This window comes from Dipodomys spectabilis, unplaced genomic scaffold (assembly GCF_019054845.1).
Source record: "Dipodomys spectabilis isolate Male_0828 unplaced genomic scaffold, ASM1905484v1 ptg000017l, whole genome shotgun sequence".
NCBI classification, from domain to species: Eukaryota; Metazoa; Chordata; class Mammalia; order Rodentia; family Heteromyidae; genus Dipodomys; species Dipodomys spectabilis.
In genome coordinates, this window is record NW_024870694.1 from 18,465,689 (window position 1) to 18,486,417 (window position 20,729).

The window sequence follows — 20,729 nt, forward strand, 5'->3', positions numbered from 1 at the left end:
ACTTCTATAACCGCTATTACTTCTATTCCTGCTATAATTTCTATTTCTTTCTATGGTTTTGAGTTACTGCTTAGACTTTCATTTCAATCTGATGGATGTACTTTTGCATTTCTTAATGAATTCCTTGTGAATGCCAAGCAAGGAGAACTAGTATTAATGAGCTGTTTCAATTTCATTTATATAAGATGTCTTGATTTCTCTCTCATCTATGAAAAACAGATTTGCAGATACAATGGTTGAAAGTTACAGTTTATATCTGAGAACTTTGGATAATACTAGCTCTTTCCCTTCTGGCACACCAAATTTCTGATGATAAACATACTAGGAATGTTATTCAGGATACCTCATAGATAATGAGTCCCTTTTCTCTTAATGTTTTCAAAATTCACTGTTGTGGGTTTTTTTAAAATTATAACACACTTTAGTGTGATCTTTTGCTTTGTTTTATTTTGTTGAGCTTGTGTCTTTCCTTAAATTTGGAAAATTCTTGGTCATTATTTTTTAAAATATTCTCTCTGTCCTTTTGTATCTCATTTGCTCTGAGACATGATGCTCCACTGAGCCCTTAGGCTCTGTTTACTTTGCTTCAGACTTTATGATTTCCATAATCCTACCTCTAATTCAGATTTTCTCTTCTGCACGATCAAATCTGCCTTTGGATTCCCCTTGTCCTTTCTGCTTTCTTTTTAGGTTTTGGGGCTTCTTTATTGATATTTCCACTTTGTTCATATCATTTTCTTGACTTTCTCTATGCCTTCCTTTAGTTTTTTGAGCATTTTAGGAAAGTTGTTTTAGTGTGATCTAATAGATGTGTCATCAGCTCTTTTTCAGAGGCAGTTTCTATTGATTTACTTATTTTTTTCCTGTGAACAGGCCATACTACAATGTTTCTTTGTATACCTTGTGGCCTCTACCACTTGAGTTACATTTCCACTTCTGGCATTTTGCTGGTTAATTGGAGATTTAAAAAAAAATCTCTTGAATTTCTCTGTGCTGGCTTCAAACTGAAATCTGAGGATTTAACCCTCCTGAGTAGCTAGGATTACAGGTGTGAGCCACGGTGTCCAGCTGAGATAGGGTCTTACCAATTGTCTAGGGTAGCCTGGAACTTATGGGTTCTAGCAACCCACTTGACCCAGCCTTCAGAGTAATGGGCTACTGGGGTCCACCTTGCCCAGATATCATACAACTTTCGATATGCATATAGTCCGGGCTTTTTTTCACTAATCAAATCTGCTAACAATTTTCTGGCAAGAAAAAGTATTTTTCAAGTCTCTAGCCTGGCATGGTAAGGCACAATTCTGGTTACTTGAAAGTTAGAAACAAGAGAACAGAAGTTCAAGGCTAGCCTAGTCAAAAGTAGTAAAACTTTATTTCAAAACCAAGCTGGGTGTAGTCACCCATACCCATGGTCCCAGTTACTCAAATGGCAGTAATGGGAAGAATGTAGTTCAAAACTAAATTAGTCAAAGTTAGAATGAGACCCTACCTTAAAAACAAGCTACCTTAAAACATGACATGGTTTAAGTGCTAGAGTGTTTGCCTAGCAAGTAATGCACCTTGAGTTCAACCTACATTACCACAAAAAAGCAAAACAAAAATATTTATCAAGTTTCTGTTGACAAAGAAACTAGCATGTGCTACTTAAAAATACTTCTGAAAACTAATTTTGTTTGTGTGTGTGTGTATGTATGTGTGAGAGAGAGAGAGACAGAGAGAGAGAGAGTGCTGATTCTAGGGCTTGAACTCAGGGCCTGGCTGCTGTCCTTTAGCTATTCTACTGAAGGCTGGTGCTCTACCACTTGAGTCAAGCTCCATTTCTAGCTCTTAGGTGGTTAATTGGAGATAAGATTCTCACAGACTTTTCTGCCAAAGCTATCTTTAAAATCCTCAGTAGCCTTATTAGTACCTAGGATTTCAGGTATGAACCCCTGGCAAATAATGGGTGATGGTGTCTTATGACCCTTGTATGTTGGTTTACAACCCACACAGTATACTCCCACATGTACCTTCTTGTTTATTTCCCACAGTAGTTGTCCCTCCTCCCTGGATGTCCTCTGCTTTTCTCCTTCATGAAACTTCCAGGTATGACCTCACAACTGAATGGATGGCAGGACTCTGCTTTCCTGTGCCTATGGACTCCATCAATACAGACTAATATTATAGGGTTCTTAATGAGTACATGATAAGATTGGGTCATGGAATCATAATATCCTTTTCCAATGATGAATCAAGATTGCAGGAAAATCAAAAGACTTAACAAGCTAGTAGCTTTTCTATGTTCCTAGTAGATACATTGTTGGAGCTCACATTTTTGGTCCTCCTGTCAATTCCATATCTGCACAGAAGACATTTTACCTGGGAGTTCATCAGGCGAATGGTTGTTTTCGTGCCCACATCTTGTTGGAAGTTGGCTGTGGGTGCCCCATTAAACCTCAGAACTGCATCGTGATCATCTATAAACCACAAGGAAATAGAACAGAGGTGATGAGTGCTAGCAGTGTGCAGGAAGAGAGAAGGACAGAAGGAAGAAAAGGTGGGAGGAAGGGGAGGGGGGTGTGACAGCCATTATTACAGACTTCATTCCATTATGACACATAGAAAGCAAGGAATTATAATATTTGTGTGTTACTCGGGAAAAGTTCACAGACAGAAATGATCACTGTCTGCCAGCTACTATAAAGGAACAGGAATTTATATTATGCATTCATGAAACCCATTCAATACATCAACACAGCAAAAAGTGAGCCATACCAGATGCTTATATGCCTAATCCTAGCTACACGGGAGGCTGAAATCTGAAGATTAGGTTCAAAGCCAGCCCAGGAAGGAAGGTCTGTGAGACTCTTATCTCCAATTAACCACCAAAAAGGCAGAAGTGGAGCTGTTATGGCAGAGTGCTAGCCTTGAGTGAAAGAGTTACAGGACAGCATGCAGTACTGGTCCCAGTACTGGCTCAGCAGCCAGTATTCTGAGTTAACGCTCCAGTACTGGCTACCAGTGTGCCAGTTCAGTGGAATCACTGCTCCAGATATCAAAACTCTTTAGGTGTCACCTCAAGATCATGTCTATTCATGTCAGAGAAATGAAGGAACTCCATCTGTGCCAGAAGTGCAAAGTACCTGAGGCACTTTGAAAAATACATACCACTCAAGCCACAGATGGGACTCACCATCATCCAGGATAACGCCTAAGTGTTCCATTTAGGAACCTGAGGCCCAGCTAAGGAACACAAAAATCTGATGTGGCGGGCTGGGAAGGTGGCTCAGTGGTAGAGCGCTTGCCTTGCATGCATGAGGTCCTGGGTTCGATTCCTCAGCACCACATAAGCAGAAAAGGCTAGAAGTGGAACTGTGGCTCAAGTGGTAGAGCGCTAGCCTTGAGCTGAAGAGCTGAGGGACAGCGCCCAGGCCCAGAGTTCAGGCCCCATGATCAGACCAAAAAAAAAAAAAAATCTGATGTGGCAAAAATGACACAGGAATCCATAATACTTAACTAAACTCCATGACTTTTGCCGTTTTTATTAAAGCACTTTGCCAGACACATGATGAGGTATTAAATTCAATCAGGATCAAATACACCATCTCAAAAACACCTAATTACTTCCTAGAACATATCTCCTTGTAATTCCTCTTTAAGCAGTGTTTGGAAGAGTTAGCAAAGGTTCTGCATTGAGCATTTGCCATTCTGATGGGGGAGGGAAGTGATGGCTTTTAGGAACCAACCTAACCCAGTGCCTCTGTAACCCTACACAAGCTTATCCCAGCCTTTCTTCATCAAACAGTTTAGGTTCACCAGCAAAATCTGTACCAGGTTGGAGGCCAATCTAACCATCCTCCCTATGTGAGGGCTTGTTTGGGATATCATGCAGGACAAAAGACATTGGGTTCAATACATAATGACCTGGAAAGGAGATGCCTATAGAATGAAGGCATGAAAAACCCCTTCTTTATCTCCATTCCAACATAGGTATTAAACTATAACCTCTGGCATCTCATTACAGCCACTGCAAAGTCCTCTCCTCAATCTGATGACAAATCACTGAAATGGACTATCACTGAAATGGTTTAAGAGTTACATAGTCCAAATCTTATCAGCTTCCAGGGCAGGCACACTGAAGTGCAAATAGGACAAAAAGTACATCGTTACACAACTCAAAACAGCAACTAGCTTTGTGAGAATCAGCCAGTGGTTTCAACAGTGATCAATTGAACACACAGGAGAAATGAAGATCCATTAGACACTGTGCTCAGTCAACTTTACAGATGAATTCATTATGGGTGAGAACCCATAGAAAGGAAGTAATCATTTCATAAAAGGGCTCTTTATAAAGCAGAGTTTATGGAAACAGCACAGCATAGCTAACACCAGGACTGGCTGCTATGAGAAGCCACAACTGGCCCCAAGTGTGCCCTGCATGAGGAGCAGAGACCCTGAGTTGAAAAGGGCAAATATCAGGAGCTGAAGAGAAACACAGCTATTGCTACTGTCCAGCCAGCAAGACAGGGGCAAACAGAATCCATACCTGAACCTCATCCTCTATCCCTTCAATCCCACAGGAAAAATGAGAGAACCGAGCACAGAGACTGATGGAAGAATGCCTTACAGGGCCTGAGCTTTTCAGTCAAGGGAAAGCTACTAAGGCTACCTGCAGGGAGATTCCCAGAAAAATGTACTGAAGTTAGCTGTTCTTTTAACCACTACAACAGTCTTATACAGTGGCTAAGATAATCACCCCCATTTTGCTCATGACCTAATTATGGAGAGTCAATAGATTTTCACATCTGGTTGAGAGCACACTAGAGCTTGAAAGCATTCCTTTGACTCAAAGGAGTCTGTGCTTAGCCCCTCTGCTCTTATGATTTGTAGCTTCATATTAAAATTTGGTTGAAGTTGGGTGCCATTTTCCTCCTTCTCAGCTTCTATTGGCCAGTGCCAAGTAGAAGCCAGAAGGCAAGGAATACCTACTGAAATGGTCCAAATTCAGGGAACAGGGCCAGATGGAAAAGGGTGGGGGAGTAGCAGGTAGGTTTGGAGGAGTAAATGGAGAACATTTGGCACAAAAAGACTTGGATAAGCCCAGGTACCGGTGGTTTATGCCATAATCCTAGCTACTCAGGAGGGTGAGATCTGGAGGTTGCAGTTCAGACCAGCATGGGCAGACAAATATAAGATTCTTATATAGTATTAACCAGCAAAAAGTCAAACTAGAGGCATGGGTCCAGTGGTAGAACACCAGCCATTAGCAAAAAATGGAGTGACAGTTGGAGGCCCTGAGTTCTAACCCCATTACTGTGACACATCCACACAGGAGAGGAGAATCAATCATTTTGTTCATTCAGCAAATATTAATTAATACCTGCTCTCTGCCAAGGAGAGAGCTCTAGGTATTTGACACATTGGTGTGTAAGCAAGAAAGACAAAGTCTTTGGCCTCAGAGAGCTCATATTCTAGATCATGGAGAGGCAACAAGTAATATTTTAACTTATGTATAAAAGTAACTATGAGAGAGCAAGGTAAGAGTTAACATTGTACAAAAGGAAATGCATTAATTACCTGGCTTATGTCACTGTAACCCCTCTGTACATCACCTTTATAATAACAATTTTTTAAAAATAAAAAGGAAATGTACTCTTTAACTGACTTATGTCACTGTAACCCCTTTGTACATCACCTTTAATAACAATTAAAAAATACTTACAGATTGCGTTTAACACCATGACACACAAAAACCAGGTCATGTGACAGAGACAATGAAGAACTCTCCTCTTGATGGTGTGATGATTTAAAAAAGGCTTTGGAGCTGAGACTCAAACGATAGCTAGGCACAGAAAGGGCCCAGAGCAGTACATTCCAACCACAGGGCACAGCCAGTGTAAAGATCACAAGGGCAGGGATGTGGCAGAAGACAATGAGGATCATTTGTAATGCTCAAACACGTTCTGCTCTTTTCCCTGTTTGGCCTTTGCTTATTACCTTTGCCTCGCTCTGAAAAGCAACAAAGAATTAGTCCAACCAAAATTTTTTGTGGGTGCCAGTACTGGGGCTTGAACTCAGTGCCTGAGCACTATCCCTAACCCGTTTCAATCAAGGCTGGAGCTTTGCCATTTAAGCCATACCTCTACTTCTGGCTTTTTGGTGATTAACTAAATGTCTTCCCTGCCTGGGCTGGTTTTGAGCTGAGATCCTCAGACCTTAGCCTCCTGGGTAGCTAGGATTACAAGCATGAGCCACTGGCACCCAACTTCAACCAAATTTTAATATGAAGCTACAAATCATAAGAGCAAAGGGGCTAAGCACAGACTCCTTGGAGTCAAAGGAATGCTTTCAAGCTCTAGTGTGCTCTCAACCAGATGTGAAAATCTACTGACTCTCCATAATTAGGTCATGAGCAAAATGGGGGTGATTATCTTAGCCACTTTATAAGACTGTTGTAGTGGTTAAAAGAACAGCTAAGTTTGGTACACAGCGGCACACAAACGTTACTTCTATTGGTGATAGTATTTTTAAATGTTATTTGTTGGCAATCTCATGTCAAACAAATCTAAGATATTTCAGTTTCCATGCATAAATAAGCTATAAGACTGAATGAAAAATTATGGAGTCTACCATGGGCTGATTTATGGCACTGTTGGAAGCAAAGGACATTATACAATCTCTCTAGTGAATAACCTTGCTGTGGGTGGGGAAATGAACATAAAAGTTATTTGGATATTCTAACCCTAACCATGAGGCTATTTTGTCATTGGGAAGCAGTAACAGTCTCTTGAATTCTCTGTACAGAAAACTTTTTAGAGATATTATTTGTAAGACTAAACAATTTGAAGTCATCTAACACATCCAATAGTTGGGAACAGACTCAACAAATTCTGAACATTATATATCTGGCTCTTTTCCTAAGTCACAATTTTGTATTTTGATTAACTCATGAATGAATACAAAGAATAAATGGATTGATGCCTTAAATATTTGTTAGGTGAAATGCCCAGAGTAGTACACCCTAGATTTGAAGACTGAAATGTAATTTTTATTACATCTTGGACCAAAGTCCTTATACAGTATTCATTTGAAGTTGTAACTGTGGTCTATAGAAAAAGATACTTTTGGGGGCTGTGGATATAGCTCAAGTAGAAGAGCACTTGCCTTGCAAGTCCAAGTCTCTGAGTTCAAACCCCAGCACCACCCAAAAAAAACAAAAACAAAAACAAAAAGATACTTTTGAAAAGTCATTTCCCTGTGATTTTGATTTGCATTTCCGTAATGCCTAAGGCTGAACATCTTTTCTATATGACCATTTGTTTTAGTTTTTTGGAAAAATGTTCACTCAACTCATTTGTCTATCTTAAAATGAGATTCTTTGTCTTATTATTGTTGAATTATAAGAGTTTTTTAGACAAGTGCCAGTGGTTCATACTTGTAATCCTAGCTACTCAGGAGGCTGAGATCTGAGGATCCTGGTTCAAAGACAGCCCTGGCAGGAAAGTCTGTGCCACTTGTATCTTCACTTAACCACCAAAAAGCCAAATGTGGAACTGGAGCTCAAATGGTAAAGCACTAGACATGCAAAAAAGCAAAAAGATAGTGCCCAGGATCTGAGTTCAAGCCCAATACTGGCTTAAAAATAAGAGTTCCTTTTAAACATTACATAAAATGATTTTAAACATTACATAAAAATGATTTTTAAAAATCCAAATGTAAAAGAAAGGAAAAGGTATTTTAATTAATGTTTATTTAAGTCACTCAAACTAGTTTGGATTTTTGTTTGATTTTTTCTTGTTGTTTTTGAGATAGAATCTCCACCTGTAGCCAGACTGGACTTGAACTCAGTATTATCCTGCCTTTGCTTTTAAGAAGTACATGAAAAACAAAGCTATAGTGCCAATTCTCAAAGAGATACAACTTTTTCTCAAACTTAAACAATTTCTGCACCACAGACAATGATGACTTGAATAAAAAGGTTTATTTAATACTTGGAATCTCCTAAAGACGATCTCATTTTGTACCAAAACAACTAAACAAATGGGAGAGACCAAAAACCTGGTTATATTATAGATGAACAGAAACCAGTAACATTTAGTTTCTCAAAAACAAAGACCAAAAGAAACAAAAAAGCAAAAGTCAAATTAGGTTGGGGCCAGACATTTGGCAGCCTTCATTAGTAAGTGGTGCCTATTGGGGAGGGACAAAGTGTGATCTCACCACTTCTTTCTGTGCTAGAAAATCCAATTTGGGTCTTACATTTCTTCTTCAAGCCTGTGCTTGGATCCAGACCATTTTTCCTGGCAGTCATAGGAAAGAAATAAAAAAGGAGACATATGACCTCACCTGCTCCAGTACCTCCAGCCTGACAGAAAAGCAAAGCTTCCTTTGGTTTCTTTATAGCTTGATTCCTTTCACAATGACAAAAAATATTTTCTCTCAAAATAAGAGAAGTAAAGGGCCTTAGACAAATCAGTAGCTCTCTGCTATGTAGGCTTGCCAATATCGATAAGCATTCATTAGCCGCTAAAGGATTCTAAGAAAGACAAGCTGATATATTTTGACCAATGACTTAAACTATGGGGAGGGGTGCAGTATTCATAGATCCCTCTGAAAATCAACTGTAACCTATGGATTTTCTCACTGGCAAAATCCACAGACAAGTTTCCAGGTACATTATACACACCAACCCACGGGAACTTCTGGGTGCAATTTTAGGGATCAAAACCCCCTAAAGTTGGTCCATAGTCCCCAAATTAAAAAATAAACCTGCTCTAATTATTTCTTAAAGAGCACTGGGTTCATGCCTGTAATCCTAGCTATCCAGGAGGCTGAGATCTGAGGATTGTGGTTTGAAGCCAGCCATGGTAGGAAAGTGCATGGGACTTTCAGCAAAACGCTGAAAGTGAAGCTGTGGCTCAAGTAGTAGAGCATTAGCATTGAGCATAAAAGCTCAGAAATGGTGCCAAGGCCCTGAGTTCAAGCCCAGGGACTGGCACAGGAAGGGAGAGAGAGAGGGGGGAAGAGAGAGAGGGGGGAGAGAGGGAAAGAGGGAGAGAGGGAGAAGGAGAGAGGGAGAGAGGGAGAGAGATCTGCAAACTACCCATGTTATTGAAATCCGAAGAGTTGATATGTTTTAGGTAAGACAACAGAATTTTAGAGCCTAAAAGTAAGGTATAGAGCTATGCTTCAAATACTTTCAAAGATCAGCTGCAGTGTTTCTACTCTTGGGTAGTGGCTGAACTGTCTTTTTCAAATTAAATACTGCAGAACACCAATATATGAAACAGATCAAATAAAGCCATTGTAGTGATGAAGATCCTGGGGCCTGGATCCCCATCCTCACAACTCTGCTCATGACACTTCTCACTGTTAAGAGACTTGAATACACTGCCTTGGTCCGGCTCCTCCGACTCACTGAGCCACCTTTGGGATCTCTTCTCCAAGATCGTTCAAGACACCCAGTCTTCACATACCTATCTCTCGGCCCAGCTGGGAAGACTTCAAGGATCCTGCTGATGAAACAACAGCACACCTGCTCCATGGCCCAGCCTTGGTCCGAATGTTCTCCTTGGGCAGGAAACCCTCCCATTCAGAAGTATTGAAGGGAAAATCTGTAGACTCTACCATGGATACGTTCACATGGTCCCGAAGATGGCAGCGCAGGGCCTCTGCACTGAACTTGACACCTGGCCCTGGCCCCTTGTAGGACACCTTGTACTTGTTCATAGTCAGGTAGTTCTTCCAGATCTTTTGCAGCCTGGGGATAAGGTTTTTGGATGAGCTGTCTTTGTTCCACACCTGGTAGGAGGCCTGTGGTTTGGCCTTGGCTGGGACTCTTGCACTGCTGAAGGCCTGGCTTCCCTTGTGGGGGTCCTGAGTGCCACTTGAGGAGACAGACTGGGGACTAGACCCCATGGCCAGTTTCTCAAAGTTCCTCAACACCTGTAATTCCTTGGCTTGCAACTTAAGGGAATCATAATAACCCCCTTTCTTCCTTTCCTTCCACACACAAATGACTGCAAACAGAAGAAAGGCCAGGACACAATAACTAAATTTTTTCTTCAAGTTGGTGTGGATCATAATGAAAGATGTATTCCAGAATCTGAGCAGGAAAACAAGCCTACAAAAAAAACAAAAACAGACAAGACAAAAAAAGTGATGGAAAGGACATCCAAAAGTGGCAAGCCATAGGGTAGATAGGCTTAAGCAGGAGATTGAGAGCAAGCAGACTTAAATCTGGGCCCTGATCTACCTTCCACCAACTGTTGAGCACATCCTGAAAAAACAAAACCTCAGCCATCGTGTGGCTTTGAACATAGATCATATTCCCCCAGGCACTCCTTCTTCCCTCCTCAGCTCTGAACACTTTATGTCTTTCTCTTTATTTATTTTTATTATTTGTTTGTTTGTTGGTGCTTGAACTCAAGGCCTAAGAGGTGTTCCTGTGCTTTTTGTTTGCTCAAGACTGGCACTCTACCACTTGAGCCAAAGCTCTACTTTGGGTTTTTGGTAGTTAGAGATAAGAGTCTCACAGACTTCACTGCCCAGGCTCTCTTTGAACTGTCGTCCTCAGATCTCAGCTTCCTGAGTATCTTGGTATGCTTACAGGTGTGAGACACTGGCCCCTGCTTTTCTCCCATTACTTTTTGTACTCTGAGTTTCTAGTTGCCTTGGTCTAGGTCCTGCAAGAAGTGTTGAGGTCAGGAAATATTTTATATATCAATGCATTCATAGAGTGTTGGACTGTGTTAAATAAAGGCATGCATACTTCTAATAATATAAAACAAAAGGGATCAGCCGGCCAACTATACTATATCACAAAACCCAGATTCTTTAAAATCTTAAACCATTTACAACAGTCAGAAGTTATAGATTTGTAATGTGCCTCTCTATGGACTGTGATGTTAGAATTGTGCCAAGAATAGCTTCACAATGTAACACTCAGTTTTGTGTCATGCACCACAACCAAACCACTCTTCAGACAAAGAGCTTGCTCACCTCATAACAAAGGATGGGAAATCTTGGGCAGGTATCTGGACAGCAGACATGTGGCCAATTGAAGAAATGAAAATACACACTTATTAAACCCATGAGATGTTCTTTCATTTAATTTCACCAAAATCAGGGTCAGTGTCATACATAACTCCAGAGAAGCACATGCATCTCATAGAGTAACTTAAAAAGCATCTCCTAGGCTGTTCAGAGGAGTCTGAAAATCACTATGATGATGGTGCTAGATCTCCATTTTTACAGATTTGCAACCTGAGGCTTTAAGGAATTAAGGAAAGTGCTCAGGATCACAGAGCTCAGGAAATACTTGCCCTGAGGTTCAAATCCAAATGCGCTTGAATCCCCAGTCAAGTCCTTTTTACTATACCACACACAGAACTATTGAAAGTTCTGGAAAGTTCTCTTTACTAAACAAATAGAGCTAAATAATCCCACTTTATATCTGGGTATGTATCTACTTTGTTCCCTCAGAATTCACCGGGTAATTAATGGAAAATGGAAGCCCTTTGAACTCAAACATTATGTCTTTATCTTTTGGAAATCATTAAATTCTTTCCTCAGTCGCTGGGTTTGCTTACCAAAGAGTAAAATCAATTGCCCCTGGAATTTTTCTAACCTACTAGGAGTCTGAAGTACTTTCCCGTGAAGCCGTGGCTATTAGGGATAAGGTGGTAGACATTTTCCATTGGGTATGAAAACTGGGTTTGTGTCCCCCATGCTTGGTGACCCTTGGGCAAGTGAATATCTCTGCCTCTAAATTTCTATAGGATGATAACTTCTGCCTATTCCATTCATAGAGTGCTGGGAAGACCACACAGAGGATATGTTAACTGACTTGGAATGAGCTAAAAACAAAGTAAGGGGAGGAATTTTAAAGAGACTCCGTAGAGCAGCCCTTTGGCAAGAGGGGCATATGTGGGTGACATCGGTCAGTGAAAGATGGCAGAGTAGACCACTGGTTGTGACTTACCAGCCTGAGAGGGAGCCTCTTTATCTGAGAATCTTTAATTGAATAACAACTGGATCTCTCTTGGTACCCACTGGCATTACCAACTAGAGCAGTATTTTCTACTATTCCAGATCTTAGGAACCAGTAGTGGGCGATAGGGAACAAAAGCTTTGGACATCCTCTGTACACAGAAGACAATATTTCTTCTTCTGTTTGTTGTTGTTAGTTGTTTTGTGTCTGGTGTCGTGTGTGTGTGTGTGTGTGTGTGTGTGTGTGTGTGTGTGTACATGCCAATATTGGAGCTTGAACTCTGAGTCTCAACTTCCACTTAGTTTTTTTTTTGCTCACACTGTCACTCTACCACTTGAGTCACTCCTCCTGTTTCAGCTTTTTGCTGGTTAATTGTCTCACAAATTCACCTGCCTGGGCAGACTTCAAATTGTGATCTTCAGTTCTCAGCCTCCTGAATAGCTAGGATGATAAGTATCAGCCACCAGTATACAGCTAGAAGACATTATTTTTGAACAACAGATAAAGGGCTTGTTGCATTGTCAAAAACATGCAACATAACTAACCACACGATCATGTAAGTATCTCAAGAACAATTAGAGAAGAAATAGAATTTAAGATCTTACTGCACTTTACTCCAATTTATCATTGATTTATTTTTACTGTTGCACTATGAAGTAGATAATCACAATTCTGTGTTAAAAATGAAGAGGTCAGGTCTTATCAGGACAGGCTTCTGTAATGCCAGTAGCTCATCAATGATGCCATAACCAGGATTACAAACCCAGGTATATCTAACTCTGAAAGTTCACAGTCTTGCCATTGGAAAACAGAAAGCTAGCACTGGGACAATGAAAAGTCAGTGCCAACCATCAGGACTCAGAAGTCAGGAAGCCTAGAAAGGCAGCTCAGTTGATCAATTACAGAAAAAGCACTTCGAGCATGTACAGTAGACTGATGGGCACTGGTGGGCACCCTGAACCACTCAGGAACCCTTTTCCATTAGCAAAGTTTATAAAAGCCAGAATAACACTGATAGATAAGCAGGCGAGATTTTTATGAGCTCCATTTATAGCTGAGCCAAATGAGGTTTTAGAAATACAAGCAATTTAAAAAGTAGTATGGGTGATTCTGAAATGGTGGGTTTCTAACTTGCCTTTTACGCCTATCAGTGAAAGGAAATGGAAGGGAGGGGCTTGATTCACCCCCTTGGGACCCGAGGTTCAGTGGAGGCTCATATTAGCTTTTCCTGCATTCTCAGGAGGGAGCAGTTCCCACACATACAAACAGGCCCAACTACAGTCCTGTTACATCTCACGTTTCAGTCATGGCCCCACAGCACTCATCTGAAACTTGACATCAGGGCTCAAGTGGGCCTTCAGCTGAACCCTCTATGAGGTTCCAAAACCACAGGCTAGGTGGAGTCTCTGGTCATAGACACTTAGTACTTCAGGACCCTTTCTCACTTCTTAAGTGATCCTAATAAGACAGGGACAGGAGAAACTTTATCTTAAGAGCCCAACCAACAGAAGAGCGTAAGCAACTTCTCTCCACAGAGTCTTTGGAAAAATTCACCATATCAGTTTTGAATATTCCGATGGCAATCGACTGTCTCTGAAGCTACCTTCTAAACTGGTGCATTCTCTGTCCTTATCTACCATGGGAGCTCACCCCCATGTCAGCCTGTGCTAGTCCGGCTCCCAGCTGCTTGTATTGCTCTCTAAAGCTTGCTTTGTGTGCTGACTCTTCTGCTAGAGGAGAACTTCTGGCATCGTTTCTGAATAACAGGACCTAGCACAGTATCTGGAACAGAGCACTGCCCAATAAACCACTGATGATGCTGATCAAGAAGCAATGTACTCATAAACGGACAATGAACTGAAACTCCTGTGTACAATTACTTAAAGAAGAAAAAAATTGCTGAACTAAGCTGGATGCTAGCAGCTCAAATCTGTAATCCTAGGTACTCAGAAAACTGAGATTTGAAAATCATGTTCAAAGCCAACTGGGACAGCTAAATTTAAGAGTCCTCTCCCCAATTAACCACCCAAAAACCACCAGTGGAAGTGGGGCTCAAATGGTAGAATAGGCTTCTACCTACCAACTCCCACTATTACCAAAGATACTTCTTGACCCTGAACCAGCAGAAAGAAAAGCTCAAAGTAAGGAATTCTGCCCTGATCTGCTCATCCTGACTTGCTCAGTGTCAAATGCAGCACTTGGCACATAGTAGGTGCTCAAAAAAAAAAGGGCACAGTGAATTACATAATTCAAATATTATAGTTAAAGCTTACAGAAATGAGCGAGGTACCTACCCTCCCACTCTGCTCCTCTTTGAATCAGCAGTTACAAGACTAAGAAAGAAAAGAGAAAAGAAAAACAAGCAAAGCTATGGTCGGACATTGTAGCTTGAGGTTCCTTGCCAGCGTAATCTGCCGTACTATTGTTCATTCAGGAATGGATTTCTTGGCTTGTCCATCCCCAGGTTTTTCTTACCTGCTTCTAGCTAATCTCTTTAGGGCTGTAAATCTTCTAGGTCCTCAGGAACTAGCACTATTCTCCATGGGAGGGATATTGGTTTTGCTTGGTCTGGAGGCCAAGGCTCATTTTTCTCAGGATGATCAAAAAGCATCTGTAAATATACACAAAAGGGGAGGTGAGCATGGCTAAACAGATTAAACATTAACAACACAAATGAACACTTGTGTTATCTAGGTTACTACATAAACCAGGATCTCTGAGAGCTCAGAAAAAAAAGAAAAAGAAAAACTTAGGACAGTTGCAAATGGTTTGGATATGATAGCAGAAATAGACCAATGTTGGATCAGAATACAAAATAAGAACATCCTAGAAAGATTTATCTTTCTAGATAAATTGCTGCTTAGGGATAGTTTAAAAAAAAAAGTTCATCACCAAAATGGACTCCAGATAGATTTTTCTAATGATTTATTTTTCATAGGATATTTATATCATGTGAAAGTTCAATCACATAACTGAAACATAAAGCTTACAAAGCTGTAATCTCCAGATTCAGAATTAAATACATTAAAAAATACATAAAGGCAAAAGTATTAGAAAAAAATCATCCAGGAAAGTGAAAAAAATAGATATTTAAATTTTTGTAATTTCATGTATATTCCAAAATGTGCATGTGTCACTTACTGAGGTAGGCAGAGAGTAAAGGTAAATAAGAAAAAAATAAGAAAATCACTAGAAATGTGAAAAACATTTGTAATACAGTAAAATCACCACAATGATTTTTAAAAAGCATAAAAGTAAGTAAAAGGCTGAGTTCAGTGGTAGAGTATCTGTCTGGCCTATGAAAAGCATTGTGTCTAATCCTAGTATAGCCCAAAAAATGGGATATGTGTGTGTAAAAAAAATTTTTTTTTGGTCAGTCGTGGGGCTTGAACTCTGAGCCTGGGTGCTGTCCCTCAACTCTTCAGCTCAAGGTGAGCGCTTTACCACTTGAGCTATAGTGCCACTTCCGGTTTTCTGAGTGGCTATTGGAGATAAGAGTTTCACGGACTTTCCTGCCCGGGCTGGCTTTGAACCGCGATCCTCAGATCTCAGCCTCCTAAGTAGCTAGGATTACAGACGTGAGCCACCGGCTCCCAGCTGTGTGTAAAATTTTTAAAAGCTGAAAATATATCTGTTTATCAGCTCTATTTTTTTGTGTGATGGAAAAACAATGACAAAAGAGCTGGACGTGACAGCTCAAGCCTGTAATCCCAGCTACTTAAGAGCAGAAATTGGGGACTGTAGTTTGAGGTAGTCCAGACAAAAAGATCTTAAAGCTCCTTCTCAACCAATGGTTGGGCACATTTGTCATCCCAGCAATGGAAGGAAGCACAAATAGGAAAATCAAAATCCTAGACAACCTGGGCCCAAAACGAGACTCCATGTTGAAAATAACTATTCCACAAAAGGATAGCCAAGTTGCTCAGGTAGTATAGCAGTTGTCTAAAGCAAGTACAGACCCTTGAGTTCAAACTCCAGAGAAGAGAATGTTTAACAGATTCAACTATAAATAAATTCTAACATCTATGAAATGAAAAATACCATGTGATTTTTAAAAAAGGAAATGAAGTATAAAAGGGTTCATGTTATAAAAGTTTCCCCCAAGTAAAGAAACAATCAACATGAATAGATAAATCACAAATTCAAAACTACAGTTTGCAAATATATAACATTAAGGTTAATTTAGAAAGAAACCCAAAAGGGCCAACATTATGCTGAAGGTTTATAGAATTTGCATCAGTCATCGGTCTTCAAAATGATGCCTTACTAGACAGATTATAATGAAATTGGGATACATTTGAAAAAGAGGTATAAGTTAGTTTAAACTTTCAAGAAGTATTCAAGCTGTAGAACTAAGAGCTCATAATTGTCAACCAAGCCACTACACTTTTAGGAAATAAGACTGAAAAATAAATAATAGAAAAAAGAAGATTACGTATTTCAGTTTCCTCACACATAAAATAATTCCCTTCCTTTCATAGTTGTGGTAAGGATTGATAGATGATTAATGAGTGAAGAATGTGAGTTCTATAAAGCAATATGCAAACAACAAAGGTTTTCATTTTAAATCTATTTGTAATAGTGAAAATCTGGAACTAAAGTTCTAGTAATAAACTATGTTACATTCACCTGAGACAATACAAATGCTTGTGTATATTTATATAGCAATGGTGAAGAAAAATACTTAAAATATATTAATAAAACCAGGCACTGGTGGCTCATGCCTATAATGCTAGCTACACATGAGGCTGAGATCTAAGGATCATGGTTTGAAGTCAGCCCAAGCAGGAAAGTCCATGAGACTCTTATCTTCAATTACCCACCAAAACCAGAAGTGGAGAATGCTAGCCTTGAGCAAAAATGCTAAAGGGCAGCACCCGGGCTCTGAGTTGAAGTCCCAGTATTGGCATCAAATATATGTATATATATATGTATGTATGTATACACACACACACATATATGTAATAATGAAAAAGCAAATTTGAAAGTTCTATCTGAGCACACAGATGTGACTATACATTATATATGACCTATTGGGAATATGTACATGATCAAGATAGTAAAACTATTGACCTGGTAAGATAAGAATCTTTCATCTTGGCTGGGTGCTAGTAGCTTAGGCCTCTAATTTTAGCTACTCAGGAGGATGAGATCTAAAGATCACAGTTAAAAGTCAGCTTAGGCACAAAAGTCCATGAGATTTTAATCTTCAATTAACCAGCAAAAAGCTGGAACAGGAAGTGGGACTCAAGTGGTAGTGCACCTGCTTTGAGCAAAACAGCCAAGTAAGAACACTAAGCCCAACAACAACAACAACAAAAACCGGCTCTGTTTATTCAATGTAGGGAAAAACTGGCATTGGGACATAGCTGTCTCTCTTTCAATGGCACAAGTTTCCTTTGTGGCTTCAGTATACATTGTAATATATACATTTATATTATTAATTGATTGCTGTCTGTCTCCTTCTACTGAAAAGAGGAATCCCATGAGTCAGCCCTCTTCATTTTTATGCCCACTACCTCTAGACACTAGGTGAATGTTGGACGCATTGTAGGCATTCCATAAGTATTTCTTGACTTAAGCAGTTCTATCATAGTTGTATAGTCTATACAATCTGTTGACTATAGGTCCATAGTTCTTTCAGTATAGTTAATGGTAAAGTCTTTGCTAGGTCCCTTCAAGAACACTAATGACAGTTATCTGACCTTGGGATGACACCTCTTGCTTATGGATGTTGATTTGCTACCATCTCTAACCCATGAGTTGATGGGCCATGAGATTTTTAAGTTTCACTCACTGATATCAGAAGAGTTCTTGTATCCTAGCTCTTTCCTCTTTCACGTCAACAGCATCTGCTTACAAAGTCTTGCCATCTAAGAAACTAAAAATCACTCCCACTCTTGATTTCCAAAAATGAACCAGCTGAAGCAAATGAGGTGCAAGTGTTGGTCTCTATCTGTCATTGGTGATGAGGGCCTTCCAAAAATAGTCACTGCTCCTGGTGATCTTCAGCCAGCTGCAGAAGTGATGACAGAACCCTCAACTCTGGGTGACAAACAAGCAATCAGGACAATAACAACAACCATTTACTTCATGCCAAGCACTGACCATAGCTTAGGGATCAAGAGCAGAAGAGAATAAGGAGAGTGATAGAGGCTGTGAGGTTGATTGGGATACATTTATACATGTATGGAAATGTCACAATGAAACCTACCTTGCATAACTAATGTAGGGTAATAATTTTTTTTTTTTTCAGAGGAGTATAAGCTTTAGAAACAGACTGATCTGGGCAGAGTCATACTGTGCTTTGTACCAATCCTGACCTTGACCTTGGTTATTCAATGCCCTGCTCCCCCCGCCCCAACACACACCCCCAGGACTCATTTAATTTACTGTAAAACGAGGATAATAGATCCTATTCATAGGACTATTTACAAAATGAAGCAAGATAATATACGGGAAAGGATTTCAACAGCGTCTATGCCAATTTACACATAGCAGGTCATTGACTTCTCCTCATCTCCTTCTCCAGATACCACAATTTACCCCCCTATTACAAATAGGGAAACTGAGGATTTAAGTAATTCCAGGGATACCCCCAAATATCCCAGGCTCTTTTATGCCTTTGTAGCAAGAGGGTAAAGTTCCTTCTACATTGGCTGTGTTCACATGAACCACAGCCACTTAGCCTCCACCACCAGTTCAAGGGACCCTCGACCCTCAAGCCTTCCTTGATCCCACTGAGATCAATGTGATTTCCCAGTGCCTGTTCTAGCCCCCCGCCTTCCTATTGGACATTTATCTGATTACAGATCTGTCTCAACTCTACTGAGACCTTGCTGGTCCCCTGCATCTAGCCAAGTTCTGACTCATAGCTAGGAAATGCTCAGTTATTTTTTTTAATGAAAGAACGAAGCAATGTCCTTCTCCCTCCTCACTTCAGTTGCTAAATCCCTTGCACCTATCCATTACAGTGGCTAGAATCCCCTTTATGGCTCAACCAAGGGGATATTCCCTTGATCTTTTGGATACACTGAATGTCAGGGAAATTATCACCTTCCTCGATCATCCATAGCAGGGCAAGCAGCTGTGCCTCTTAGAAAGAACTTAAATTGTAAGAAGATCATCTTTTCTGTAAAAGTAAACCCAATGGTTTAAGCTCTGCTGCCTGAAACCACATAGATTCAGATTGAAAGCTAATAACACACTACACACGCCACACTCAGGCTCAGTGTTAAGAACCCTATGTGGATCTGTTCATTTTTGCAGCAACCCTGCGCTCCACTCTTACTGTAATTATCTTCCCCATCACCTAGATATCCTCTTCATTCTTTGACTATGTTAGCCCCTTACTCGCTGTAATTTTCTCCCACCCATCACTGTTTCGTCATGGCCTTTAATGATACCCATCTTCACTTACAGGATATTCTATGTGCCTTAGCCTCAGAGCTCTACTGATTGTGGTCTTAGTCATTCATGTGCAGGGCCATCGCTCTAATTTTATTTCCAAAATATAATCATTTTCCATCATCTCGATTTCAGACACCCCTCTCCAGTCACCGCTCCTGTCTTTGGAACTTACTCCGATTAGTGTCTCAACTCCAACAGTTTTCCCTGGCTGTCCCTCCCTTCCCTCAAGTCTTCCCTTCCCTTTATACCCAACTGAAATTCTGTGATCAATCATTAACATGTCTCCCTTGTCCCATTTCAATTAAATCCAGGAGGCGAAAATCCAATCACCATTAAGTTAACTGTGTTTTACTCCACACCTGTGCTATGCAATGAAAACTGGCTGACCTAGAATAGCCAAAACAATTCTAGGAAAAAAAGACAACATGGGAGGGATCTTGATGCCGAACTTCAACCTCTACTATAGAGCCATAATAACAAAGACAGCATGGTACTGGCACAAAAACAGACCCAAAGATGAATGGAATAGAATAGAAGATCCAGAAATAAAACCACATGCCTACAGTCAGCTGATATTTGACAAAGGAGCCAAAGACATACAGTGGAAGAAACACAGCCTCTTTAATCACTGGTGCTGGGAAAACTGGGCAGTCACATGCAGAAGACTAAAAGTGGACCCCAGCCTATCACCATGCACCAACATCAACTCAAAATGGATTAAAGACCTTAACATTAAACCTGAATCTCTGAAATTACTGCAGGACAGAGTAGGAGAGACACTTGAACTTACAGGCACAGGAAGGAACTTCCTGAACAGGGTCACAACAAATTGGAGAGAGACTCAACAAATGGGACTACCTTAAAATAAAGTTTCTGCACAGCTAAAGCTATAGTAAGCAAGCTAGAAAGACAACCAACTAATTGGGAAAAAATATTTACCAGCAATATATCAGACAAGGGGTTAATATCCAGTATATACAGGGAACTCAAGAAACTAATCCCTCCCAAACCTAACAAACCAATTACTAAATGGGCAAGGGAACTAAAGAGAGACTTCTCAGAAGAAGAGATGAAAATAGCAAAGAAACACATGAGGAAATGTTCACCATCCCTGGTGGTGAAGGAAATGCAAATAAAGACAACCCTGAGATACCACCTTACCCCAGTCAGAATGGCCCACATCCTCAAGTCAGCCAATGACAAATGCTGGAGGGGATGCAGAGAAAAAGGAACCCTATTACACCGCCGGTAGGAATGTACACTTATACAACCACTTTGGAAAGCAGTCTGGAGGGTCCTCAGAAAGCTAAATATTGACCTCCCTTGTGACCCAGTCATATCACTTCTA

The 20,729-nt window shown here is 40.4% G+C and overlaps 1 protein-coding gene across 5 annotated transcripts in view; it reads right to left on the reverse strand.

Moving 5' to 3' along the window:
• The window catches only part of St6gal1 (ST6 beta-galactoside alpha-2,6-sialyltransferase 1), a 129,520-nt gene that overhangs the window by 16,405 nt on the left and 92,386 nt on the right, over positions 1-20,729 (reverse strand). For all 5 annotated transcript variants that reach the window (XM_042668599.1, XM_042668583.1, XM_042668579.1 and 2 more), the window contains 3 exons: positions 14,447-14,582; positions 9,456-10,102; positions 2,359-2,456 (listed from right to left, as the gene is read on the reverse strand). In XM_042668599.1, coding sequence (XP_042524533.1) covers positions 2,359-2,456; positions 9,456-10,062 — 705 coding nt within the window. In that variant the 5' untranslated portion in view covers positions 10,063-10,102; positions 14,447-14,582. The remainder of the gene's footprint in view (positions 1-2,358; positions 2,457-9,455; positions 10,103-14,446; positions 14,583-20,729) is intronic.